Here is a 27,176-nt window from a genome sequence, read left to right on the forward strand (position 1 = left end):
TTTCTCCGTAGCACTAATTGATGTTTGCTGGTTAAATCAAGGAAACCCACTTGTTATCTCTAATCTTCATTTACGTCGCTCATCGGCAGCAACAATGGCCAAAAACACAACACTACATACGACATGCGAGGGCTTTAACATTTGCGTCACTCAAATTACAGCTAAAGTATGTAAAAGTGAACCCTCAGCGTAACATTGTAGGACGTGAGGAGAGAAACAAAAAGATTAGCACATAGAATGCATAGAAGAAGAGCAGGCCTGAGGAACGCCATTGACAAAAACAAAAACGTGCCCTGATAGATGAATGTCAACTCACCTGGTCACTGTGGAGATCTTGACACCAAACACACCCATGGGTTTCCGTGAGGGCATCCTCTTCAGGCTGAACTCTCGGCTGGTGAACTTCATGGACAGTTTAACCTCGATCTGACACAGGAAAAAAGAGCTTAAAGTTGAAACCGGTTTACAAGCCCAACATCCATCTGCGATGGCTTCCCGTGATCTCGAGCAAATCCTGCCATGTCAAAACCAGATGCAGATAACTGTGGAACCACATCCTGGAGAAATTGTTTCAAATAGTCCTCACCGCCGTGTGCTCCTTTAATATAAATGTACGGCTGAATTGGAACAGTGGCACCTATGATGAGGATTTTGAGAAACTAGATGGCTCCCAAAGTTTCCTACTTTTTAAATGTGTGGCGAGGAAATACACGAAAAAGTAGAATCCATCCACTCACCCCGTTCATGGGGATAACTGTCCTCTGCCAGTCTTTGCCTTGGAGAGTCGGAGGGTCAAGCTGAAGGAGATAGGACATGCAAGCATATACTAAGGGACATTTCATAATTTGAACACAATTGATGCTTATTGATCATCATTAGTAATTTTCTTTTTTTAAAAGAAACAATTCAAATGATCTACAATCATGTTAAAGATGCTTGAATACATGACTTTTACTTGTAGCTTTTCTACATTTAGTAAAGTAAAATATCTGAACACTTCTTTCACTGCTACCCATGTGTATGTTTATAGACCATGGACATGTCATGTATATTTACTTTGTTAAGATTAAATGGAGGATAAGATTATAATTGCAATGACAGTACAAATCTTCTCTTTATCTTCTCGGAATGTTTTCAAAAGGTGGTTTTGTTGTATGTTACATCGCTTTATTGAGTTTACATAAATATGGTAAACAAATCTAACTTGTTTAAAGAGGCTACATTCACACCCAAATGCCATGAAGAGACAGGCCATCTGGGGCAATACAATCTGAGTACACACACAAAACTAACACAACAAAATAAACATGCACACGGTATATACTGTATGCTGGATGTTTACCTAAGCCTTTTCTGGCCGTGTGTAAAGCTGGCTCATGTTTCTCATAACTGGATCTTTCACTGCTGAGAGGGATCTTTTGAGCCGTTTATCTACAAATAATTGCATTCCATGAAAAAAAACAGCAAAGCTCCTTTTTGCTTCCTGATAAAGGTTTTGGCCAAGAAATATGATTTTATCTTCTACAGCCTTTATTGGTTGAAGGTTTAGCAAACCCTGAGCTGGTGAACAACATTTCCACTAAATCACAGATCTGTGAAACTTCACCGTGTTTAATGCTGACGTGAAGCAAAGATGAAATGAGACGAGGCAGTTTGGAAACACTGCGGTAAAAGATTAAAGGAGGCCAACAATTTTTAGAGCACGTTCAGATGAAGAAAGCCCTATTTATAGATGTTGTTGATTAGGCCTATAATGTACACAGTTAAAAATACTACATCTTATTTGAGATTAATGCGCATGTTTAAAAATAAATAATCACATTCATTAAGATTGAGAGAAAACTGAAAATGTTGTATGTTTTTTAGGTTAATAAACTAACAGCTGGTTGGTATGGTTGACAAAATGTGTTTCTGTTTAAAATAATCTCATATTAATCTCAGCCTACATCTGTTTTTTTACTACACTGTTGTGTGGGTTGTAATGAACCATCTCTTGTCGTGCCCTAGTGTTTTTCCGCTCACATTTTGAACCGAAAAATATTTAAAATCCCACAGTACAGGGATTAGAATACATTGATGCAAAACATTGGGAGAAAAAAAGAGAAATACACATTTAAATTGCAACATATTCACATATATTAGGAACACATTTAGTCAAACACACCATCCAGGTGTTGGTCATTTACTTCCCAACACCTGGATGGTATGTTTCTGGCAAGTGAATTGCTATTTTATTCTATTCTAAACATTGATTAACCACTAAAACTGAACAGTAATCTGTGGGAAATAGCAGCCACTGTGAATGTGGTTTCGACTGGAGAAGGGAGGGGCAGTTTCTTGCCCAGGATTTACGAAAATCCTGCAGCGCAACTTTCTCACCACTCTGGGTGGTTTGTTTTGAATGACATCATCTGTCAAGATGTGGCGCTCTCACAGGATTACCAAAGGAACCACTAGGTGGAGCATGTGACTGTAATTCACAGTTGGCAGAGAGGCTGCTGCAATTTGAACAAAGTCTTAAGGATACAGGCCGCTCTAAATGAATACTGATAGTATAACATGAAGCTGATATTGCTTTTTTCAATGACTGGTTGATTTAAATATCACATGTATACTATGGTCATTAGTATGTTTCCTCATGGTCTTGTATTTTCTTCAGTTTTTCTTGCCTTTTTCTTTAAAAAAACAACAAAAAAACAATTAAGACGTCTTTCAGCCCCTAAGAGATGCTCCATTCATGTTTTTGTGTGAGTGAGGTGAAACACTGTTCAGAGATGTCTGATCTCACACACAAAGACAAACACCTGCCCTGCTGTGGTTGGAGGAGGAAGAAAAGGAGGTTTTGTGAGGGGGGGTGAATCAAAGACAAGACTTATGTTTCGACGTAATCTCTGCGTCTGTCTGCATCGCTCTCTCTATTGTATCTTTGCTTTCTCTCGGTTGATCTCCTGAGTGACATTTCGCATTACCCTGTAGACTGCCGTTATCTTGTCACCTGCTATTTTGACCTGCGATCAGCCAGTCATACTGCCTCACTGATGAGGACATCTCTGTTGTTTCATTTGGGGTTTTTATCAGGAGTTTTGGGCACTTTTAACAAACAGAGCACCTGATAGTAGTGATGTCATTTTTGCACGTGCAGGATGGCATTGCTGTTACTCAGTAGCCATTGTAGACGCTGGACCGTGAGTCATGTTGTGAACAGGCTGGCAGCACAGTGAGTGATTGCTCAATGGCATGAAAATTATAGCTTTGTGTCATTTTATCAGAAATTCTGCACATCCTCTAAACAGCGATATCTCTTCATATAACTCATCGCCACCCATCCATAACATATTAGGGTAATTAATCTAATCAGGGATTTTTACATCATGCTCAGTTTAAGTGGCTCACTGAGCAATAATATGGATTTCATGCTCAGTGGCAGTGGCGGTGACATAACGGCGTATCAGTAATGAGTCATGTTGGGTCTGCTGAAAGGGGTGACGTCATGTCATACCGGGATCTGTCCTTTCCCCATGATGCGGTCTGTGCTCTCTCCGTCGTCTTTGTTCGGCTTGGTCTTGTTGTAGCACTTCTCATAGCAGAGCAGCCTCAGGGTCTGAGAGCCCTCCAGCTCAATCTCAAACTCCTTCGGGGAAGAAAAATAAAATGGTTGTAGTACAATGACAACAATGGAGACCGAAATGACAACAAGAATGACAACATACCTCGAGAAAAAAAAACCTGCATCCTTAATTCATATATCCCACACAGCTGACCAATATTCCCTGTAATTATGTACGGGGGCACTCTGCATATGTTTTGCACATCGGTCTGAGGCCCACACTGTGTTGGTTCACTTAGCATTGGGAGAGATGTGAGTCATCACCAGCAGCTCCTCATTAGCTAATATTATTTCCACCTTGCTGAGCAAAATCCTCAAAGACTCTTTGGGTCCACGATGGGAAAAAATAATTGTGCCACGGATGAACCGATACACTGATTGTGTCTCAAAGCTCTCCTCTGTACCGCTAACCTCCAACATCCAGCTGTGCCATCAATGCAATCGTGTTTGTGCATGTCTGCGTGCATGCATACAGTACACATACGCAGTTGGCCTTACTCGAAGATAGCCGGCGAACTGATTACAGGACCAGATGTCAGATACATGACAAGCAGCACAAACTGTACCAAGAAGAAAATGTGCATGAAAAAATTCCATTGTTAACTTTAGAAGGCCTTCAGGCGACGCAGACACTGTGTGTTTTAGCCTTGACTCATCAACTGACCCCTTTATTATCTACAAAGACTCTGCCGGGACATTTCATTCCAACTAGGACACGTACAGTTGCATGCTTTTATTGAGCCAGCCTCTTACCTCGTTCCATTTGGGTTCAGTAGTGTATCGATACACTCTCGTCTTGGCTTTATTTGAAAAGAAGCCAAAGGAATCCACCTCCAATGTGCAGTAGAGATCTATTAGACAGGGGAGTATTGAAAACAGATGACCTTCATAAGGCTACTGAATTGTTCTGTGGATGCATGACTGTCACATTTGAACTGGCTTAAATGTAAGACATCAACCTCTGAAAAAGAAACTTAGATATTTGTCAAGTTTAGTTTGTCCGAATGTTTTCATGCAGGGGGTTTAAGGTTCAGTAAATATACCAAACGACAATTAAAACAAATAAAATCACTGCAAACTAAACTAAATTTAAGTAGTGAAACTTTGAAAGCTCAACCTCAACTGAAAGTAAAATCTGAGGGAAACACGTACTTCTAAAAGCTTCCACACGAAACAAAAACCCTGTAAAATGCAGTTTTCCACTGCTCTGTGGTCAAATTAAACTTGAGCTTTCTGAGTAACTCAGTTTGTCTGATTATATGTATTTTCTGTTGTGAGCGTGAAGGCTAAAGGTGCGTGACTCACTCAAGCTCTGTTTGAGGCCGGAGGCAGAGTGGACGATTACATTCAGGAACCCGTGGAGACCGGGGGATTCATCCTCTGGAAAAACAGTCAGAGAAGAAAAAAAGACAGCGAGAGGGGATTATAAAAGCATGCAGATGTCTTGTTTGTTTTGGAGCAGATTCAGACATGGAAGGAAGGGATAAAACAGCCTCCAGTATAAAACTTGTGGCTTAAACCTCTGTGGACTTTTGGTCTCCATCTGAATCACAACCATCATGAATCAAAATCATCAATCTTCTCTCATCTTTCCAATGCAATTAAACATACAATACATGATTATACTGCATATAGTGTATGCTTATAACATATTTTTGAAAAAACAACTACTACAACGATGGGAATTATAATACACTATGATCCTTGTCAATGAGTGACAAGCAATTCTGAATTAGTATCATACTTGATCTTATAAGTCATTATAAAATGCTTCTTTATGATCATTATAAAACAATATATATGCATGGTTGCTTATTACATGTGTGCTATAAGCAGATTGTAATGCATTACAGGTATGTTTATCATGCATTACAGACATGAGTTTCACAGAAAGTTCTCCCACAACTTTCAAAAGTACAACATGGTCCCTTACCTTCTTTGTTGATGCTGAGTGGGATGTGGTGGACCGTCTGCAGCTTGACACAGGAGTTAGTTAACATTTGCAGCTCCATTGAAGTCAAGGAGGAAGTTTTCACACCTTGAGGGAAGACAATGCATGTAGACTGTAAATGACATGTTGGTCTCTCTCTCTCTCAAGATTGTTGGATTATTAGTTGCGAAAGTACATGTATCCACATTTAGTGGCAGTGTCTGGGATGTTCTTTGCAAATAAAAACAGGACATGTTACAGGACACCTACATTTCTTCTGCTGTTCCTTCATTATCTCCCTCCACTCGGCACGTTCATAGTCGGACGAAATCAGGAAACTGTAACCCTGAACACAAACACACACACACACACAGCATGGCTGTTATTATCTTCACGATTGATGTGAGGAGAGGCAGATTAAAAGGATACGTGTCATCTGTGCAAACATGCAATATCAACATTTAAACTGCACTCGTGAATTCTCGCCCAGCGAGCTTCACCAGACGGAAGATATCAGACAGAAACTGATACAAGAAAGTCCAAGTATGAGACAGATGAAGGAGAATTAATCTAAAAGGGAGATAAGCTGGGGGATATTGTGCTTTATTCATGGGAATGAAGCGGAGGACGACAAAAATGCAGTAAAATGAGAAGAGCAGATGAACTATGGAGAAGGAGAGCGTTCAGGGAGCAGTAGGAGGATGGGGATGAAGTTGGAGAGTGTTATCACCTTGCCGTTCTTGTTGTAGACCCTGATGGGCAAACTCGGAGACGTTAACAGGAGCAGAGACTCCTGTTCAGACAGCTTCTTTTTGAGTCGGTCGATGACTTTTGAACCCTTGTTGCCTCTCTGAAATCACAGAAGTAAAAACGTCGAATGTGTAAACCAGACTTTTCTTTCTTAGTTCCTGAACTGATTTCTTTCTTGTTTTTTAAACAGTGTTCATCCACGCTACCTTCTCTCTCTGAAGCTCGCTGCGGAGGTGTGAGATCTTGACCTTCATGGCGTCCAGCTCTTCGTCGGGGACCTGGGGGATGGTAAGGGGCTCGGTCTCATCAGGGCCCTGGAAGGTCAGCTCAGTCAGGGGAATGTACCACTTACTGTCGTACTGTTGGTTTTTACTGCATTGGGAAGAGGAGAGGAACAAGGAGACGGGATGGATGGTGAAGGGTGAGTAACAAAGATGGACGCAAAGCAGGAGTGGATTGATAAAGATGGATCAAAGATGTGGATGAAAGGGGGGAGGAGACAGTGGAAAGGGGAGAAAAAGGTAATTATACAACTATTAAGATTTTTTTCTTTTAAATATACTGACGCTAACATAGAGTATATATTTCAGAAATATATATAAAACCAGAAATAGGCCAGCACGATGTGTTTTCTGTCTAGAAATAGAACGCCAGAAGTCAGTGTGTTTACTTTTCAGAAATCTTGCATAACTTAAGTCTAAGAGACCTCAATAATAATGGGATTTTAACCGAAGAAAGACATTTTAAACTCTAATAACATACGATTTGAGATATCTAACCGTCTTCTGCACCACCAAACTACTGCAATGTTGGTAATCTATGCATTTTGAGGACTTCACTATGACTGCTAAGATACAACATTTGCAACGTTTCTTACCCTCCGATCTGTTTCTTCAGCTTGGCGCAGAGCAGCAGATCAGTGAAGAGGAAGACATGCCGCAACTTCCTGGCGCCCTCCACCAGCTCCACCATGAAACTGTCCCTCAGAAGCTGACGGCTCTGTGACAAACAACAGCGGTTGATCAGTGACACTGTTCCAACTCGTGGACAGGATTCGTTTGCAGAGTTTTTATACTCTTGGTGCTGTGTCCTAAAGCTGTATTCCTTCTCCTCTCTTTTATCAGCAAGACAAAGAACAGAGTGGAGGCGAGGAGGGAGACTAGATTTAAGTTCCTCTTGCTGCCGGATCATCAAAACTGTCCGTTCTCCCTAATCATCCGTGACAAAGCTCATGAGCAACCTTCTAATGTTAATTGAATATGAACCAAATCATTACCTCAAAAGTGCGGAGGGTCTTGCATTCATTTGCATTCATTTCACTAATCGCTCGGTAAATGCTTTTGTCATATTCTGGTTTGAGGATCCAGGTTGTAGAGGAATGAATGAGGTAAATGCAGACTGGGACTCGCTGATGTCAGACTATGTAATGAGATGTGTAATACTGTCATTTGCCAAAAGGGGACAGTGATGTCTTTTTCCAAATACGAAAACACATTTGGACTTGGAACAATAACATGGAGCAGAGAAATGCCAAAACCACAACTCAGTAGTAAACGACCAACCTTCACAAGCTCACAACCCTGGTTTTACTTGTGGTGCGGAGTAGAAACGATTAGGCAGGAGAGGTGTAGCTGATACTAAAATCTAAAATTGTTGACCTTGCTTTTGTTTTTTTTAATGCACAAATGATAATTTGTGTAACCAAATACAGTTTCAAAAGTCAAAAATGTGTGTTTTTGACACAAATATGCGCTCAATTCTGATTGTCTGCAAGTCTCAAATGGATTAAACCCACGTTGACTGGGACCTATATATCTGAGCTGATGTTTTTTTTTTAAATTTCAAATGTATTTAGTTTCGAAAAAACGTTTGCAAAGCTGTCATGATAACAAATAATTTAATTCAGCGTTAAACATGTAAAAGTAGGCGCTGCTAGCGGACAACACTTTAAAATGGCGACTTAGGGGCTATAAAATACCAATATGCAGAAATAAGGTGTTTTACAATCCGTCTACTGCAGCTATAAACCAACCAAGTCAGAAAGCACAGTTGTGTCCACCAAGATTTGCTTCCCATGTCTTACATTGGACTTCCTATTTAGTTCCATGTTGTTCGAGGGGCCACAGCAGCAGCCCACCTCGCCAACCTCACATCAACGCCTTGGAAGCTAGGCCTGACATCACACTTGTTCAGCACCTATCACATCCCTTTCATCATCTTTGTGCCCTCCCTGCTCCTGGCCCCCCCATCCCCCCCTCCCCTCTCCATCATGACCACACAGCAGCAGAGCACACTGAAGTGGAGCTGATGCTCGTGTGGGAGAGGTTTATGTGCTTACAAACCCTGACTGGACATCTGCTGGCAGAGGATCATGCCGTGTCAGTCGGTGTTAACGCTTGTGCATGATAGAGCGGGAAAAGGGAGGGTGACAAAGACAGAGTGAGTCTGAGAGTATATCAAAAGGAAAGTAAATGGCTCAAAGAGGACGGCGAGATGGAGAAAGCAGGACTAAGTAATGAGAGAGACAGAGAGGCTATGGAATACATTTCATGTCACAGTTTCTTACTGTATTGATACCAAACCATGTGACAGCCCCACTGCAGGGATCTATTGTTAAGGCGTTTCTTCCTGCACATGCACTTGCAAGCACACATGAAGATGCTGCAGCATATTAGAATCATGTTCTGATCCCCAAGGTAAGGATTTAATAGAAGTCCAATTCCCAGTGGTGGGTGTAATTATTCATTACCATCTAGATAATGAAGTCCACAATGATGACGGCCTCATATATGATTTAGCTTCTATCTATTTGGCATATTTCTCGAATCTCACACAACATCTTATTTCCGGATCCAGTTTGTGTTGTAATACAGAGATATGATGAAATTGGTCTTCAAAACTATCCTCTTGGAGGTATTTGTTATTCAGTCTCCATCTTTGGGCTTTGATACCACAAGAACGGCACATCTATGAAGTTATTCCACATGCAACGTAATCTCTCGGGGATATTGTCTCAGTAAGATTTAAAACCAGGCCCTGTCTTGCATTACTTCTATCACTCTACATGCCGTCAGGTTCGTCTATATTTAGGTTGAGTGCAGTACAGTAGTTAGAAGGGAACATTGGCCGAAATGTGCCGCTCAGTTTTGGCATGTTACTCAAATATGACATTAGGAATGAGGCATACTGGAGCTTATGATATACTGTGAAGTTACACATGTATATGAAAAGCAAGTTACCATCAGTATACGACACATCATCACACTGATCCAATTGGATGCTGTAATGTAATCGCAGATTTTAGGTTTAAAGGTCATTTAATCCATTGCCAATTACATTTAGAGTCTGAGATATATATATATATATATATATATATATATATATATAGAGAGAGAGAGAGAGAGAGAGAGAGAGAGAGAGATATAAATCTTACATTTTTATGTTTTCTTTGGATGGTAATCAGAAAAGACAAAACACAAATTCTGTTTATCGAAAATAAAGTACAAACGATTAAGAAGGATTACTACACACACAAAGCACCCTAACTGACACATTTACAAACGCTGACTCATGCTCATCTCACAATAAAGAGACACAATAAAGGGAGGGATAAGAGCTAGATTAGGGCTGTGCAGGTTTACAACTGTGGAAGTAAATGCATCACTTGAAGGGATAAAGCGAGACTGGACATTACAATACTGCACAACCTGCACAATCAAATATGGCACTGAAAACCCTTCACAAAGGTTTTGACTCCATCAAATCCGAATGAATGGGTTATGGAAATCAATTTTTGATCAATAATAGCTAAAGTGATGCTGTTCTCATGAGTTATGTTACATTAGCACTGAACAAAGACTCGCTAAATGACCACAGATACTTTTTTCTTCTCGTTTAATCAAGGTTTATAGTTTTATTTTCAAATGCAGACACATTGCGGTGTCAATATCAGTAATCTGATGAATTTTAAAATGTGCTTTGCTCTGCTACCGGAGGAAAAGACATCCTTAACAAACCAGCTGTCTCAGCGCATCGGATGACATTTTCACAATATTAAAACAGCCGGTAGGAGAAATCTGACTATCTCTATTTCTCATAAAAGCTGACCGCAACATCAGCAGCACCAACGTGGAAAGAGAGCGACGTGAGGCAGAGCGAGCTGACAGCACAGAACGCAGATTAAATATTGACCATCTCTTGGAGGAGCCTTGCTGAGAGCGTGTGCACGAGTAATGGCATGGATTTACAAAAGATCCGTGTTTATTTTTAGAAGACACGCTTGGAGGGGTTTCTCTGCGCTTGTGTGTTTTGCTGTTGTGTACAGTGTGTGTAAAATAACGTGTGTGTGTGGGGAGCAGTATGTGTGATGATAAGACAGACATACAGACACTTGAAAGTGGTTGGCATTTCTGCTTGATGCGCGCACGCACATACACATGCACACACACACACACATGCATCTTTCCCACAGGACAACAAAGAGGAGCGAGGAGGTGAATCGCGATTTCGGCAGCGCCATCATTTGCATTTTAATCAAGCAGCTTCTGTTTGTCCCCTCCTCTCTTCTGGCTGGGCCTCGGCCTCCAGGGGCCACTTGTACTGTTCTGCTCTCGCATGCCTCCACAACATAAACAAACCACAGGTTACTCACTACGGTGTACACATGGAGGGAAAGAGTGACGATTCAGCGCTCCCTGAATCCTCTTAATTTCAGGTCAGATTATTTTAATGAGCACTTTGGCCTCCTTCCTGTCCGAATCACTGATTGTATCTGAAGGTTTTTTTTTATTTTTTTTAAAAGAAAAGTTATAGCTATTTTATAATAAAACTGTGCCACGATCAGCTGTTGAACAGCAGGCGTAGGACCAAAATCCACGGCCTGCCACTGACAGAACGTAAGGTGAACGCCATGTTAATGTTTAGAGACTCAATGTCCCTTCGATATTTGTGATTGTTTGACCAGCTACTGTACACAGCTGTGTGCAGCCAAACCACCCATTGTGAGCCCAGTATCCCTACCGATAACTAAGGCCCGCAACCTACTGTAAATATGAAATAACTGTAATTTTGCCTACATAACTGCTGCACTCATCAAATTTGTGAGGACAAAACATGAGTAAAAAATTATGAGGGCGACTCCTTCACTAAGTTAAACCCCTCAACCCCATCAAAGGCCTGAGTTTCCCTTTAGCTATCAACACCGTAAAGTTGTTCACGGAATTCGTGGAGAACAGTTTAAGAGGGTGAGGGTGCGCCGACTTGGCAGATCAAATAATTTGATCGTTGTATGCGATTACAAATATTAACACAGCATTACAGACACATCTTCTCTTCTAGAAGTGATTCAAGTTGTATTTTCTGCTGAAGCTATCACTTGTTTTAAGCATCATCCTCTTCATGAAATGCAAGACATCCACTTCTCAACCTTTTCAGGTAACAATAATCTAATTATATGTTGCAGCTCAGTTGCGAAAATGTAGAGAAAAACCTCAGGCATACTATATACTCTAAAGTCCAATATAATGAGCTCCATTGATTTCCATGCGCTGCTTTCATGTATCCAGAATAAATATTTGATGACTGGTGTGGAGGTCTGGACGGACGGGGATGGAACTGGAGCCTGCGGGGATGGGAGGGGAAGTGTGTGTGTCCGTGTGTGCATGTTAAAAGACAAATAGGAGAAAGAGAGCGAGTGAACGGAACAGAGAACAGGAATGCGTGTGTGCTTGTGTGTGTGCATGTGTGTGTGCATGTGTGTGTGTGTGTGTGTGCGTGGAGAGAGGGTGGGGTAATGACCCCACTGTGAGCAGAGGGAGGAGCCGTCACAGCCTTTTTGCACGTTTGCTCCCACCCTCCATTTATGAATAATTAACTTGGAATCTGCCAGTCAGAGCGGACCGACGGCTCATTACAAAGCATTATGTACGGCAGTGTCACGCAAGCTATCAATCAAGAGGCGTCCATTCAAGTGCGTCAAGTCATCTCAGGGGATGACAGAGATGGGTGGGGGGGGGGGGGGTGTAGGTTGTGTGTGTGCATGTTTGCGTTAGGGGAGCTGGAGGGATGGGGAGCCACAAGAGAGACTCAGCAAACACAGAATCTCTCTCAACTAGGCAACCCCGCTATGACCAAATAAGGACATGGGCTCTGCTTTCGACTGCAGATTGGCGGCTTCTGTATGCTCATTTGGCAAAGACTTCCTGATCATACAGAGGGCGGAGTTATGACATCATCATGCTCAACATCAGAGCTGGAAAGAGTTGAACTGATGATAGAAAGGATTATTGACTACATCTTTACAATTACATGTCTGTGGAGCAGGCTGGATCCCCTTTTAGTCTTATTTTTGTGAAAACAGTTAATCAAATTGATTAAAAAGGGACAGTCTGTATGAATCAGATATTGATGCATTATTATTTGCTCCATGTCATAGTCATGATTTCAGAGATGCATTTAAACAAAAATGTTTTGTGACTAAAGAAAACATGCAATCAAGGTCAATGTAGGCCACAACAACTGTTCAAAAAATGATATCTGCTGCTTAACTTTCCTGTCAGGTTTCAGTGCAGTACAATAGTACGCACTGAAGCCAAGTAAAATATCATACTGCCTATTCGCTGTTTAAAGAAAAGCATGCCAATCAGTCAGCAGAATGTGGCTCATCTCAAGTCATCCGATGTTTGGTAAATCTCACCTCTCCCTTCTTGACGGTCATAGACTGGCGTCGGGGCGTCGTCTCCTCATTGATGCTGGACAGGAAGTTCTGGGAGATCCGCAAGGCGTCCTGCAGAAGCGGGTGGTCCGGGTGGCTGGTGGGCGTGTGTTTGAGCAAGTCCTGGAAGACAGCGGTAGATGTGGAAATATTAATTTTGTTATGGCAATGTTCAGTCCTAATTTGATTGGCTTTGATTCCGGGTTCATTTTTGAGCAATAAAAGCATTTACTGAAACATTTCAAATCCTCAATTTTGATGTGAGGTCATTAAGGTGTGCTTCAGCGCTCACTCTTACTTACATGGAGAACCAATGTGCTGCGGGTCACTCGGTCCACTGGTTTATAGAGTAGCGCTGTACGTGAGAAAGGAGAGAAAACAGACTGAATTGTTTAAATGACTGAATTACTACAATATGCTTTATGGACATAATTTAATAGATGGGTTTGTGTTAAAATTAGCACGATGTGGCTGACCTTCTAAAGAGTTCTTGGCTGTCTGGTCCTTTGAGTCCTTTGGGCTTCTCACCTTCAGGTTCTGCTCGAAAACCAAAGATATAGCTTAAAGAAAACCCATTTTACAAACAGTTAAGTACAGTTCGTCCATATGAATACATAGTGAGGTTATTATCCTTTCTCAAGCACTGAGGTCATCCATTTCCAAATTAATTATACCATCCTCAGCAGCATTTCCCTCACCATCTTGCTCAGAGTCATGCATCATTACTCAGGCCATTAACAACCCTCGATGATGAATCCCCCATCATGCATGTAGACACCAGCCTCAACTCTAACTGCTAGGCCTCATAAAACATGGACAAAGACTGATGGTACTACTTGAAAAAATTAACACCGAACATGTACCAAAAAAAAAAAGGCGCTCAAATATTTAGCCAGAGGTGTGCATTTGAATTCATATAAATACTTTGGATAAATAAGCCTCCTGCAATGAGTAACATTAAAGTGATGAAACATTATTTTTGATGGCTGTCTCTGAACTCATTTCCGTAGCTACTGTAATAAGACTTTCACAATTTGATTAGATTGGTTGAATATAACACTGAATGTAGATACGTTTAAAAGCGGGGTCAATTATGTAACGTCAGCCTCCAAAACTAGATTTGAGACATGAGCATAAGTCTTTAAAATCAAGTATGTTTATGATAAAATACGTTCTTCTGAGGCCTTGAAGCTGTTGCAACTTGTGTTTATGCCGTCAGTGCTCATATACGATCTGGGAAGGTGATACCGAGCCCAGATCAGTGATGAGAATGAGATCAAGCAATCATCCACTGTTCGCCCCCACCCCTCTGGCTGCATTTCTATAGAAATATTCAGCAGAACATGCTAAATTAAATGAAGTGCTAAATGCGTGGGTGAATAATGGCAGCGCGTTTTGCAAGTACATTGCATCAGGGACGAAACTGTTACGCAGCTCATTAGAACAGCTCCTTTGCCTAATAACACATAATTTAACACTACGCTGCAAGTCAGTTATCCTCTTTGTCGTTTTTTTCGTGTGACCAGATGATACTGCCTTTCTCTCACAAACTGTCCAGCTGCAACACGTTTAACACAAATAAAGTAATATACAGCTACACAAGACCAGGTGTGTTATGTTAACGTAATAGTATTAGCCGCAGAAACCACACACTGTCAGTCATGACTCATCAGAAATTTGGGCTAAGAAAAGTTGCACATTAACAAGGAAGGTGTACACAGGTATACTATAGGCAGGAATTATGGGACTACAAAAAGCTATTTAGTGTAATGCCACGGTGAAAATCACTCCTCTACTTATATCTCAATTTGAAACAGCATTGCTGCACAAATAAAAAACATGTGAAACTCAACTGGATAATTTGCTGGTATGAAGGAGGTTTATACAATCCGATAACAGAGATCACAGAGTCAACTCCTGCAACATCTCCGAGGTCGGCGCTCAGCCAGTAACACGTTGCTTTTTGTCAGATTCTTTCGCCCACATCTACAGCACAGCTTTCAATAAAAAAACAAACTATTTCTATCCCTGCTTGGTGTCATTATCCATTCTTTCCTCTGTCCGTCTTACCTCAGAGATTTCAGCAAACTGTGTGTTCGCCTGGCAGCACTTCTCTGCGGTCTCCACAGCCAGCTCGTAGTTGTCTACAAAAGCTCGGTAGACTCCAAGCTGGCTGGCCTGATAGAGAGAGAGAGAAAAAGAAACAGAGGTTTTTAATGAACATATTAGGTAATATGGAAATGTTTGTCAGTGACTGTCATCTTGGAAGAGCTTGTTTGTGTTTTTGGCATGCACACGCAACAAACTAATGGAGGAAACACATCAGAGAGACACAACATTGAACCGCACATCGTCTGAACCTCCATTATAAGAAACAAGAATAAATGTGAAACTGCTGGAAAGAACCAGCGAGTTCCTTTTGTTTTGTTGGTTTTAAATAAACGTTACAAACGGTCAAATCTTTAAAATAAACAATATGAGATCAGATAAGCCCTGCAGTGGAGAAGTTGCAGGATTACAGCAGTTAAAAAAAAATAATATAAATAAAGAGTAAAACAGTCATGAAACAGTAAAACATCTACAATAGCAGTATTATATACACAGACAAAGATGTATTTAAAATGTATTTATATTGCACCAGTTGAAGTAATTAAAGTGATTGAAGTGTTTTTGTGGTCACTGCGAGCTCAGCTGGTTGTGCAGCCTGACAGCAGCAGGAAGGAAGGACTCATCTGTTTAACTGCTATATTGTAATCTGTAAAATGTAATATCTGATATTTAGTCCAGTCAACCTGCATATGACCTGCAGACAATCAAACAAAACCACCGACAAAAGAAAGACACACAACACGTTGCACCTCACAGCCGGTCCCGTTTCCCCGGCAACCAGAAAAAAAAAAGGTGCCGTGCAGGGGTGAGTAATTAATGATTGGTGTAACGGAGGCTATGAAAACACATTTAGGAAGCTGGATTGCTGAATAAAACTCCACAAAACGCCGGCTGCCAGCGCTGCGATCCATCTCGTCGGCGAACAAAAGGACAATCAATTCTCCCGAACAAAAGCCAAAGGAGGAAAGAGTACAGTGGAGATGGGTTTTGTGTGTAATGTTCAGAGGCACACACACACACACACACACACACACACACACAGACACCCCCCAGAACATCTCACCTGAGAGTACTAAATATGAATTATTACCTTCAAAGCTCATTATGACCTATCGTATTGCTATATTTCAGACTGTTTAGCCCCATGTAGGCCGGCGTGGAGCTTCAGTAATTTGAGCAAATTACTTTTGTCCTTTTCAAAGACCAAGCTCAAAAGGTAAATTGAGGTTTAGAACGTGGGTCTTACTTTCAGAGTTCTGGCCTTCATTTCTATATGTTATGGTGGCGAGGTGCTCATCGCTGAGCTCCTGGACCACAGCAACACGGCTGTGACCAAAGTCAACAGGGTGAGAAATGAGCAGTCAGATAATCATCGAACCAATTTATTTGGAGGTGAAACCAAAAGTGAGGGTGCTCAAAAGTTGATAATACTCAATCATTGAACAGGGAAACTCTGCATGCAGCACAGCGGTAAAGTACAGGAGGTCAAAGCTGAAACAGGAAGTGGGTTGTAAACTGTAATGGATCTAAACAATGAACTGACTGTTGGGGGCACAGAGACTTTACAGTCGTGAGGCACAGCGCGACCTGCAGCAGTCAGTGCTTTTATTGTTGATTTTAAATGTGTGGCCTTGTGTGAAGAACTTTCTAATTAGATTAGAAGTAGTCTACAAATAAAGGACTCGTACAATACATATTATTGTCTCAAACTCCCCATACATCCTATTTTAAGACCCGACCTTGACCTTTCTAACATGCCCTAAACTTTGCAGTCATGGGGGGGTTGTGAGATTCAATTCTGTCAGGAATGTGGAGTCACAAGTTTTCGAAAGCATAGTTTACACTTGTCATGTTGTCACTGGCAGTTGCTATGTGTAGTGTGTCTGCTTAGATCTTTAAAAAAAAAGAAAAAAAAGTCTACAAAAAAAGCAACAAACAACCATAAAAATAAAACAAAAAAATCAAACACACAAGTGAAATCAGTACTCACTGGTGAATTTCAGGCAGCAAATTAGCTACAACGCACATATATCCACACTCTACAGTCGAGAGAAGAAAAGTGGAGGAAGGCGAGGAGAAAAGCAATTTTCACAATCCTGCAATCCCGTGTCCTGCCCTGGGCCACACAATCTGCACCACAGCGGAGGCCATTCAGAGCGTGACAGTTTGACTGTGGAGAGAGCAGAGAACCCGAATGTCTGCCGGCCACATCCACAGAGCCGCATCACCAAGGAGGCTTATCGAGTGTGCGGCTGCAGCTACAGGATCACAGCACAGGAGGACTTTGGGTGGAGAAAGAAACCCGCTTGACTGTTTGGATTTCTCAGTTGGGGGATTTGTCCTGTGTGAGAGTATGTGTGTAATCCACAGCGGAAAACAACATTAAGAAAAACAGCCTCATGACAGACTACGGCCATTATGCGAGAAGGCTGGATTTAGCCACTGGGGTTGTAAGGGAGTTCTAACAGAGTGGATATTTTCCCACACAAGGGTAAAGCGCTGTTTAGTCGACAGCGATTAGCATTAGACTCTTTATTTGCTACAGCTAGGCTGGCAGCTCGATGCAACCAGGTGTTAAGGATGCAAAAATCGATGATCAATCGACAACTGCGTGATCTATTTTATCATCTAGGAATAATCCAAAACCCCTTAGTTTGGTAGATTGCTACAATTAAATTTGACAAAACCCAAGAACAGCCGAGGGCGAATCAAGGAGGCGTCATCAAAGCGGTTATCAATCAGTTGAAGTAATTGTCCCACACCCACATAAATCTTAATGATCCTTTCCTCTCACAATAAAGTTGGCCATGATATAATTATTTATCTTTTCCACATGCTCAAGATGGTAGACAAGCAGATTTAGCCAATAGTGTGCTGTAGGAAGGAGGTTTTTGGTTCGATGCCTGAAATAAGTTCTGTGGTTGACACATTTTCACATTGTGTTGCGTGGTATAATATATCTCACTTGTGAATTTTAATGTCTTTGGTGGTAATATATGAATATAACCTTACTGGACAAAAAACGCACAAGTATCATCAAAGTTTGTTTGCTTGATTTCTGCAATAAAAAAATCATTAACAGAGCAAAGGCCAATCTTTACGTTGTGTGTCAAATAACAGATCATTCTTCTATAAATTCACAAAAAGCAGTCCTTCATCTCTGAAGAGCAAGATTCAAAGCCAGTTTACTTGTCTGCCTTCATGCTGTAAAACCTTCACTTTGCCACTGTGTATGACATGTGTGTCTGTGAAGAGCATGAGTGTGATTTAGCCCTATTTTCAGCCTTCAGACACTTCTTCAGACACTCGTGCTCATAACCTGTCAGTGACGCTTTGCCTCTTCCTCTTTTCCCTGCGTCTCTCGTCTTCCTTGTTCTGATGTTTTAGGATTCCTAAGCCCGTCTGCTCCCCTCACAGACTTCTGAATCAGGGTGAGACAGCTCTACCAGAGCAGCCTAAATCTACTTGCCGACCCAACTCTCATCCTCTCGCAACCCTTCCTCGCCCCATTCCTCGACTCCACCACCTCCTCGACTCCCATCCAATCGCTTCTTCTCTCCCTCGTCACCTCCGAACGAAACGGCTGTCATGAAGCATGTTTTCCTTTTTGTGGGCTCAGCGCCTTCTCCTCCTGGCTTTTATTTCTTCTTTGTCGGGCAGTCTTGTTTGATGGAAAGGCTAATAGGACACCGAAGCAGCTTTTCAGGAGGGAAATATACAGACAAGCTATTTAAGTAATTCTAAAAGTCGGATTTTGGCAAAGGAGTCATTTCTGATGAAACATAAAAATTAAATTTCTTCGCAAAGTCCCAAGAGGAGCTTCCTGAGATGAATTCATTAGAGCGGATGTGTAAGAAAGTGAGAGAGAGAGAGAGAGAGAGAGAGAGAGAGAGAGAGAGAGAGAGAGAGAGAGAGAGAGAGAGAGAGAGAGAGAGAGACTTCTATTTATAGCAGCTTCTTCGGGACAAAAAGCACACAGTGCAGTGATGGCCTCAGCTGCCTGAGGCAGAAAGGCGGCATTGTGAAACACGCCTGCACCTCTGCTGTGTGTGTGTGCGTGCATGTATGCGAGTGTGTTCGTGTGTATGCGCTTGAGCATTTGAGTGAGTCTACGAGCGAGAGAGAGAGAGAGAGAGAGAGAGACCCAGGGAAAATTTGGGAGACACTAGTGGGAGAGGTGCAGTATTTCGGAGATAATTAACAAATGGTTCATTGTGGGTTGATTTGACCCATTGTGAAAATGATTAAATGGACCCAGTGTGCATTTGGCCCAGACATCTTTGGCAGAAACGACTGGAGGGAAGAGAGACAGCAAGCGAGCAGCTGTTGAGGAGGAAATAAGAAGAAAAGCACAATCCAGATTCAATTTGTCTGAATTTAAAATGATGAAGAAGAGCATCGGTTGAAAAATCAAATCTACATTTCTTTTATTGGTCTATTATTGAATTATGCTGTCAAATTCGGCTTCTGAAAGCCTCCAAATTCAAGAAACGACATTACTGTGAATTGTGTCACTCTTGCACATGGGGTTTTGCGTCGGATCTGCGTCCAAAAGGTCAGACAGCACCGCTGTAGCACCCTGGACCTTTGTTGGTGACCAATGTTGTCACTTAAAATTGAGGCGTCAGGCGGTCACATCTGCTATCACGGCTCCAGACGCACAAACTACAACCCCAGATGCCTCAGCCTCTTGACTAATCACTTCTTTGTCTCACCAGTTTCTGGAAGAGGTCGCCGACTCTCTGGTGGTGGCTCCACTGCTGAACGCGAGGGAAAAGTCCGTCGTAGAACTCCCTGTGGATCTCGTAGAGCTCAGGCACTTTGAAGAAGATGGTTTCTATCTGGGCCACAGAGAGCACGGGCTGCGACGTCGTAGCTGCCGCCTTCAGAGGCTTCATCGGCTGAGAGGAACAAACAGAGGAGATGAAAAAGTTGCTGTGAGAGAGCTTGAGATGGACTTTACTGCAACAGTGTGTTGTCTTTATGCCTCTTTTCTAGTTGCGCAACGGGTCTAGTTTGTCAAATTAACTTTTTTCTTAAGTTCTTATGGAAAAAGTGTTAGCAAACAGTTGCTTATTTACACATACAGCAAGCACAGTATTATTAATCACTCGAGCTCCGTTTTGGTCTTCACAAACTCCTCATGTGACTTTTTAGCTGCACGAATCCTCCATTATGTTTTATCTACTCTCATTACACTTTACTCAAATATGTCATGTCTTCCTAAAAAATAAATCAATTTATTTGGTATATATTTGTTTTGGCTATTTCAAAACTTTGATTGTTGTAATTTGTAATCCATACTTGTTCTTTCACATTTTGCAGATGCATCTAATGGCACGTGAAGAGTTTTTCAAAAAAATATTCCAAACTTGATACTCAATTTGGACTTAAGGCTGATATAATTACATTATCCTGTATCGTATGGCTGTACGTTGTGTGTGTGTGTGTGTGTGCGTGTGTGTTCTCACCAGCAGTAGGGCCTCCAGGTGACTGAGGTATGTTTCCTCGGTGGCCAGGATCCCAGACAGGACCCACTTTCTCATCTCCAGACCTTTTTCCAGGTCACATTCAGTCTGTAACAAACGCACAGATAAATAATAGTAAAGCTAAAACAATACGCAGCAATATAATATTGTGCACAACAAATAATCCGATCCTGAACATGCCTACGTTTGACTTTAAATCTATTTTGTGCCTGAGGCATGATGAACATTCAAAGCATCCTATCGTACCCTACATCAGATGGTAAAAGGCCATCTTATATTTATAAATCTATCATTTATGGGCTGCTAGCTCTTAGCGGAGCTTGAAACCTCGGCAGTATTGCCGTTTGTGAGCGCCACAGTCTGGAAAATCAAAAGGCAACAATCGCACCTCGGAGAAATCCTTCCCAGTCTTCACCCAGTTCCCTTCAGCCCAGTCAAAGCTCACTGAGGACTACGGACATGAAAGGAAACAGAGAGACAGAGAGATTCCTCGGGCTGTCTTGTCTAACCATGAACTCTGAAATAACAAAAACAGGTAGGGTCTCCCATGGGAGCGAGGTTGCCGTATAAGTATGTGTCTGTAAGAGAATGTGCAAGTGCTGGGAGCATCCACACACATGCACACACACACTCACACACACACACGCAGTTAGCCCAGGTTGAGACGTGGAAACATCCCGTCCTTGAGGCCATATTTAAAAATATATATATTTTGGTTTATTTTTAAAAAGTAATTCGTTAATCTTTTGAAGGATGAGGTCATATCTTTTCACGGTTGCATGAAAATAACACTGACATGTCCAAAACCCATTGAAACCATCCATTGTTATTGGTCGCAGTAATTGCTGCTCCTGTCCACTGCGCCCGTGACGAGATCTCCTCTGGGTGCACTTGCGCAGGTGGAGAAACGATCTACAGTCCTCGTTCTGTGCAGGAATGGATTTACGGCCATTACACATGACAAAGGTGATTTGAGGTCCTTTATGGTTTAACTTATGAACTTTTTTTTACATGACTCAATGCATTTTTCAGTATGTAAAAAGGTCCTAAAATAGTAAAAAATAATCGCAAAAAACATCTTTAATTTGCCCGTTTTGTCAAACTAACATACCGAAAGTCAAACATATTGAATTTACAGCCACACAAAGTTGAGAAAAGCAGCAAATCCTCACATCGATTTACATTTCTGCGGAAAGAAATTACTTCAACGAATAAATTATTGAAATTGTTTAGTTTAAATTTAATATGTATGTTAAGCCACCTGTAAGCCATTTCTACTATATATCTCCACAGCAGAATTCAGGCATTGTATAAATATGCACGCTATAATGGTATGTATTATTCCTGTGAGCTCCACGAGGACGTACTGAGAGTGCCTGGATGTCTGTGGGTGTACATGCATTTATTTAAATGAAGGGATAGATAAGCCTGAAAGCTGTTTCCATGGCCACTGCATTAGCAAAATAAAAATAGCAACCACCATTGAAATGTTACTGTATGTGGTTGCAGTTCTGCGAAGCGACCAATAACCATTAATCCTCCTGAACTCAGCTTTAAAAAGGACAGGTGTCCTTTTTTTTTGGCAAGAAAATGCCAAAAATCCAAGACGACGTCTTCATATGTCCCATTTGTCCAACAGTCCCATCAATTAATCTATAAATCGTCTGATCGGTTCAGCCCTACTCTACTTCTTAATATATTTTGGAGAAATCAGACAGTATTTAACGTAGCAGCATATTGGCCTCCTCTTCATCTGACGTTTTACCTCGTCTTCAAAAGTTATTACTTTCACTGCACAGTCTCTCTCTCTTTGTCTCTCTTTCTCAGGTGAAGCATAAAGGAAATTATTCTGACAGACATGTATTATGCATCACACAGACATGTCTGGGGATCTGAGCTGTATATAACGACATCAAAAAAAAGCTCAGATTGCTCGTTATGTATAGACTCTGAGACGATCATAAACGTCCCTCTTTTGGCATCAAGAGTGCGAAGAAAAGGCTTTAAAAGTAAATGAGTAATGTAATCAAGATTTATGATTGCTTTTAAATGCATTACATGACATCGCAGCAGCTTTGAATCTGACTTAAAACGGAGCGCTTGGGGCAAGGATGGAGCCCCCCGAAATGTTGTTGAGTTAATGAAAAATGAATGAATCAATGCTGAGCTACAAGTATCGGCATGAGCTATCTGACTTTAGCTTCCCAGGATTTGACCGATGGTAAAAACAAAAATCCATGAGAAACATCCGCGTCCATTTGCAGCATCAAGAATATTCGAGGCAAATCACAAAAGTGGAAACTTCAACATGCAGCCGCACGTTACTCAACTGGCAGAGGGGAGACGAAAGTGTTTATTCATCGTTTCAGACTCCAGACGACTCCCCTAGGAAGTACACACTTCTCCAGACATATCATCTTTTATTCATTGCGGTAGCAACTAATGAGCCCATCACTGGGTTCAGACTAAAAGGGGTGTCTGCCTGCTATTTTTTTTTTATTTTTTTGGTTATAAAATGAGACACATTCCCGCTTGGGGTGTATTTGGGTTGGTGGGTCTAGGTTTTCCCGTCCAGTAAGTGCGAAAGAGTCAACGGAAGCGAATGCCTCACACTTTGAGCTGCGCTCACACATCGCCCCCGTAGAGGTGACTCTGCCTCAAATGGTTTAGGAATTCTGACTTTCTTCTAATTTGTTTATGCATGGTGGATGATGTTCGTGGGAGATACACAAGAAGAAATACAACAAGTGTTTATTTGCGGAGCGAGCAGACATAGCTCTGAAGGCGCAGATGGAAACCCGTCAGCAGCGTCTGTGATTACGTTATTCTCATCACTCTCCGTCTCTTTCCCATGTCAGCTCTTATACACGTCCAGAGAGCCAGGTAGGAGATGAAAGAAGTGAGCGGCAATGCACACCCTGTTACACACTTTATTAACCGTTCTCATTTTCTATATTCCCATCTCTTTCGCGTCCCGTTCTGCCGCTCCTCGCTTTCTGAGCGGTCTAATGTGATTGTTTCCTATCTCCACATGTCTGCTTAGTAATGGGGCTGTCTTAGAATTATCCAGTGCTGCAGGAGAAAGACTGGTTTTAACTGGTTATTTAAATTGCACGGCAGTGATAGATGTTGACAGAGTTGGTGTCTGCAGGTCTTTTTTTTTTTTTTTGTTGATAGGCAGCATCACACCGTGCCTTTAATTGCAAGGAAACAAGCTGTGCAATGAGTGAATTTTCATTACAGAAGTGCTAGATCATAATAAAGGAGATTTCAATCTTTCCAAGCCTCCAAATCCACCGAGTCATCTAAAGGTTTTGCACCGGCTCAATAGGAAATGACCTCCTCTTAAGGTCTTGGCATCGATGTGTGATGTCAGACAGGATGAGGAAGCTTTATAGTGTAATTATAAGTCAGTATACATGTGCGAAGGATTTAGATGTAGAAATAGAAATCCACAGGAAGAGAGAAAGCCGTGTACGGCTTATAAGGATATCTGATGGTGCCATGGTGGCCTATGGCCATAAACTGCAATGTCCCTTGTTGCATATCATTCCCCATTTCACGCTCTCTTTCTTGCATTTCTTCTCATGTTTCTACTGTTACATTATCTAAAAAGCATTAAATACCAAAGAAAAATGCATTAAAAAATATGTTTGTGTTTAACTTGGAGGGGCGGGGGTGGACTCTGACTGTCCGAGACTGACCAACACGTATGTGTCACACTACACTATGATTATAACATAATAAAACATGTGGTCAGTGTTAAAAATGACAGCACAGTCCTCACACTTCAGCTGACTTCTGATCAGTGGACCCACTCGTTTCCCTCTTCCGCGCCAAAGGTCAGATAATGAGATAAAATTAAATCAGCAGTATTGACTCATCACGGTGACGTCATTCCACCATCACCCAACCGGCGATCGTCTTGGCTGTGACTCATCAATTAGAGATGCAGACTGGGGGGATGTTTGAGGAGCAGCTGACCAAGGGCAAATCAAGGACGCGGGTTTTTCATGGCAGCTATTGAAAGCATGTCTGTCTGCGTGGAGAGTCTGTTGAGGGATAACTATTGTTTGGCTGTCTAGTATTTAACTGGCCACACAATGCTGTTCCTGCCAACCCTAAGAACACACACAACGTCCAATTTCCTCCAGGATTCTGCTCTAACATGAAAGGTCACTCTGCAAATCATCTTCAATGGAAAATTAACATTCTGCTCTGAGAAGAGGACGTGTGCGTCTCTGTCAAAGAAGCCGATGGCGTGTGCGACCAGATGCGGAGACGACATGCCTAGTGTGTGTAAACTTAAATCTGTAAGAGTTCCAATCTCAGAGGTCAAAGGTTGGACGCAGTCAAGGAAGGGGCTCATCATTTATTGGCAGATTCAAGCTGTAAATCAGATTGACAGCCAAGACAGTAAGCAAAGACTGAGGGGGCGGAGTATTACTGCTTCATGAACACTGATGCGATTACTTCCTCCAAGGGCACAGTGGAGAGAGGCTGTATTAGTCGATTACGTTCTCCCACAATGCCTCTCTCTCCTCATCAAACACACGGTTCTCGCATGTTCATATACTGCTACTCACAAAATTATTTGGTGCAAGGAATAATGAATTAAATGCTTAAAAAGATCCAGACGGTAGCATCCATGTTCATTCTCATCATTGCTGACACTACGATTTTGTGTGTGTGTGTGTGTGTCTTCTCCATGGTAACCTTCGATAGCAGCAGACGTCATAGATCACTGGTTTTCTCTCCGCAGACAAGGAAGAGTAAAAGGAGGGAGGGTTAAGAGGATGAAGGCAGCAATGGGGTGATAGAGGTGATAGAGGTAATTCTGCTTAATACCCTGGATGAGAAAAAACAGACTCTTAAGGGGGATGAGTTTCTTCCCTGGATGACTGCTTCTGGGGTTATGAGGCAGGCGATATTGTCCTTTATCAATCCTCTCAAATGGCAGACTTGATTTTCTCATCAATTCACAGATTTTTGAAGGAATGGAAATGCTTTATGAATGAATTAGCCCACTTTCTACACTGTATTGAGGTCATACGTAATTATTGGCCATTGATGAGTAATTTCAAGCCATGTTTGTAGGATTGTATATTCATATAGTGTAATACTTTGTAACAATAGTATAAGGAAAATCTGGAATATTTCGTTACTCCATTTTCAGTCAATTTCCGAAAGAAAAATTGTCCGAATGCAATCTCCAGCAGTAGGAGACGGCTGGATAGCACTGGGTACGTACCGACTTGGAGGACTCTAGCGATCCAGAGGAGAGGGTGTCCCGACTGCTGCGGCTCTTGGAGCTGAGGTGCGGTGAAGATGACGGCGAGTCATCGATGTACGGCAGGATGTCGTGGTGTCTCCGCTGCTCCTCTGCACGGTCCGCATCGTAACCGTACGTGGGAGGCGTCCCGGTGAAATGTCCATCTGTGAACACAGAGAATAAGGAGAAAACACGAGTTTAAGTTGGCACCTTAAACCTTATTTCAACCGCTTTTGACGCAGACATCTTTTGTGAAACACCAAATTAATGCAATTCAAGCTTCCTGCACTTATTCGGAGATGCAAACACCATCATTTCTCTCAGAAACACAACTTTAAACAGCCTCAATCTCACCATGAAAGTTGCCTTCACAAAGCACACTGGGTGGATGTCTTACATTTGGCTGATTGGCCTCATGCTCAGAGAAGGTGAGGAGTTAATTTTCCAACACTAATTAATGCATTCTCGAAACTGGGGCATACACAGTGAGTTCCCCCTGCATCTTTGTTCATGCACTCATATAAAAACATAAAAGTTCTGCGCGAAAGCACTCGGAGAGGCGCACTACAAACTGGGTCAAGGTTCAAATAATTTTAACACAGAGTGCAGCGTCCCCAGGGAAATTTTCAGCAACCTCGCTCTGACCTGCTTCTGCGGTGGCCGCGATCACTTTCTCTGTGGGAGAACAACAGCTCAGCCGGCACAAAGTGGCTCTGTGTATAATTACTCGTGCTGCCCTTCATGAGGGGAGCGGGGAAAGAAACAAAATGTCAGTGAGCTGGATGCAAACAAACTACAATGTGACAGCAAAAACCTTGTTTTACAACGTCACACTTCGTGAGTATAAGCTGTGGCTTCCACTGAACACGTTTTTTGCGAGTTCAAATTGTTCAGCTTCCAGGAGGAGAGAGTACAGTCAGTGGTTCGGGGAATCTGGTGTGTAACAGCTGAGGGGAAGACATCAAGCATCTCTGAATGTCACGGAAGACTTTTTACTCATCTCCTCCCACTTCTACATTCAACAGAGCTGAACTTCCCAGAGAACTTCTCTGTGCTGACTCAGACAAACAACCTCCAACCAAAACTTTCTAGAGCCGCGGTCAAACAGGAAAACATGCAGGAAACACAGCAGTTCAAATAGCTTATTGGATTATTAGTCACTGATGCTTTTCTAGCATTTCACTGTGTTTGTAGAATATTTGTCGTGCCCCGGCACATACACAGACATATGGTCTTAAAGTCACAGGTCATGGTGTCAAGAAAAAAAAAAGAGAGAAAGAGATAGAAAGAACAATACTGGTGTGTTC

The 27,176-nt window shown here is 41.9% G+C and overlaps 1 protein-coding gene across 2 annotated transcripts in view; it reads right to left on the reverse strand.

Annotated features, from left to right (window-relative positions):
- The window catches only part of bcr (BCR activator of RhoGEF and GTPase), a 69,183-nt gene that overhangs the window by 6,135 nt on the left and 35,872 nt on the right, over positions 1–27,176 (reverse strand). For both annotated transcript variants that reach the window (XM_068573909.1, XM_068573910.1), the window contains 17 exons: positions 25,849–26,033; positions 20,580–20,684; positions 19,824–20,009; positions 15,070–15,177; positions 13,476–13,536; positions 13,302–13,354; positions 12,982–13,122; positions 7,165–7,286; positions 6,494–6,659; positions 6,268–6,387; positions 5,808–5,883; positions 5,541–5,645; positions 4,913–4,987; positions 4,361–4,458; positions 3,500–3,631; positions 738–797; positions 317–426 (listed from right to left, as the gene is read on the reverse strand). In XM_068573909.1, the coding sequence (XP_068430010.1) occupies positions 317–426; positions 738–797; positions 3,500–3,631; positions 4,361–4,458; positions 4,913–4,987; positions 5,541–5,645; positions 5,808–5,883; positions 6,268–6,387; positions 6,494–6,659; positions 7,165–7,286; positions 12,982–13,122; positions 13,302–13,354; positions 13,476–13,536; positions 15,070–15,177; positions 19,824–20,009; positions 20,580–20,684; positions 25,849–26,033 (1,903 nt within the window). The remainder of the gene's footprint in view (positions 1–316; positions 427–737; positions 798–3,499; positions 3,632–4,360; positions 4,459–4,912; positions 4,988–5,540; positions 5,646–5,807; positions 5,884–6,267; positions 6,388–6,493; positions 6,660–7,164; positions 7,287–12,981; positions 13,123–13,301; positions 13,355–13,475; positions 13,537–15,069; positions 15,178–19,823; positions 20,010–20,579; positions 20,685–25,848; positions 26,034–27,176) is intronic.

The sequence above is a fragment of the Clinocottus analis genome, unplaced genomic scaffold, assembly GCF_023055335.1.
Source record: "Clinocottus analis isolate CAN_PGR_092001 unplaced genomic scaffold, fCliAna1.0.p SCAF_13, whole genome shotgun sequence".
Taxonomy (NCBI): Eukaryota; Metazoa; Chordata; class Actinopteri; order Perciformes; family Cottidae; genus Clinocottus; species Clinocottus analis.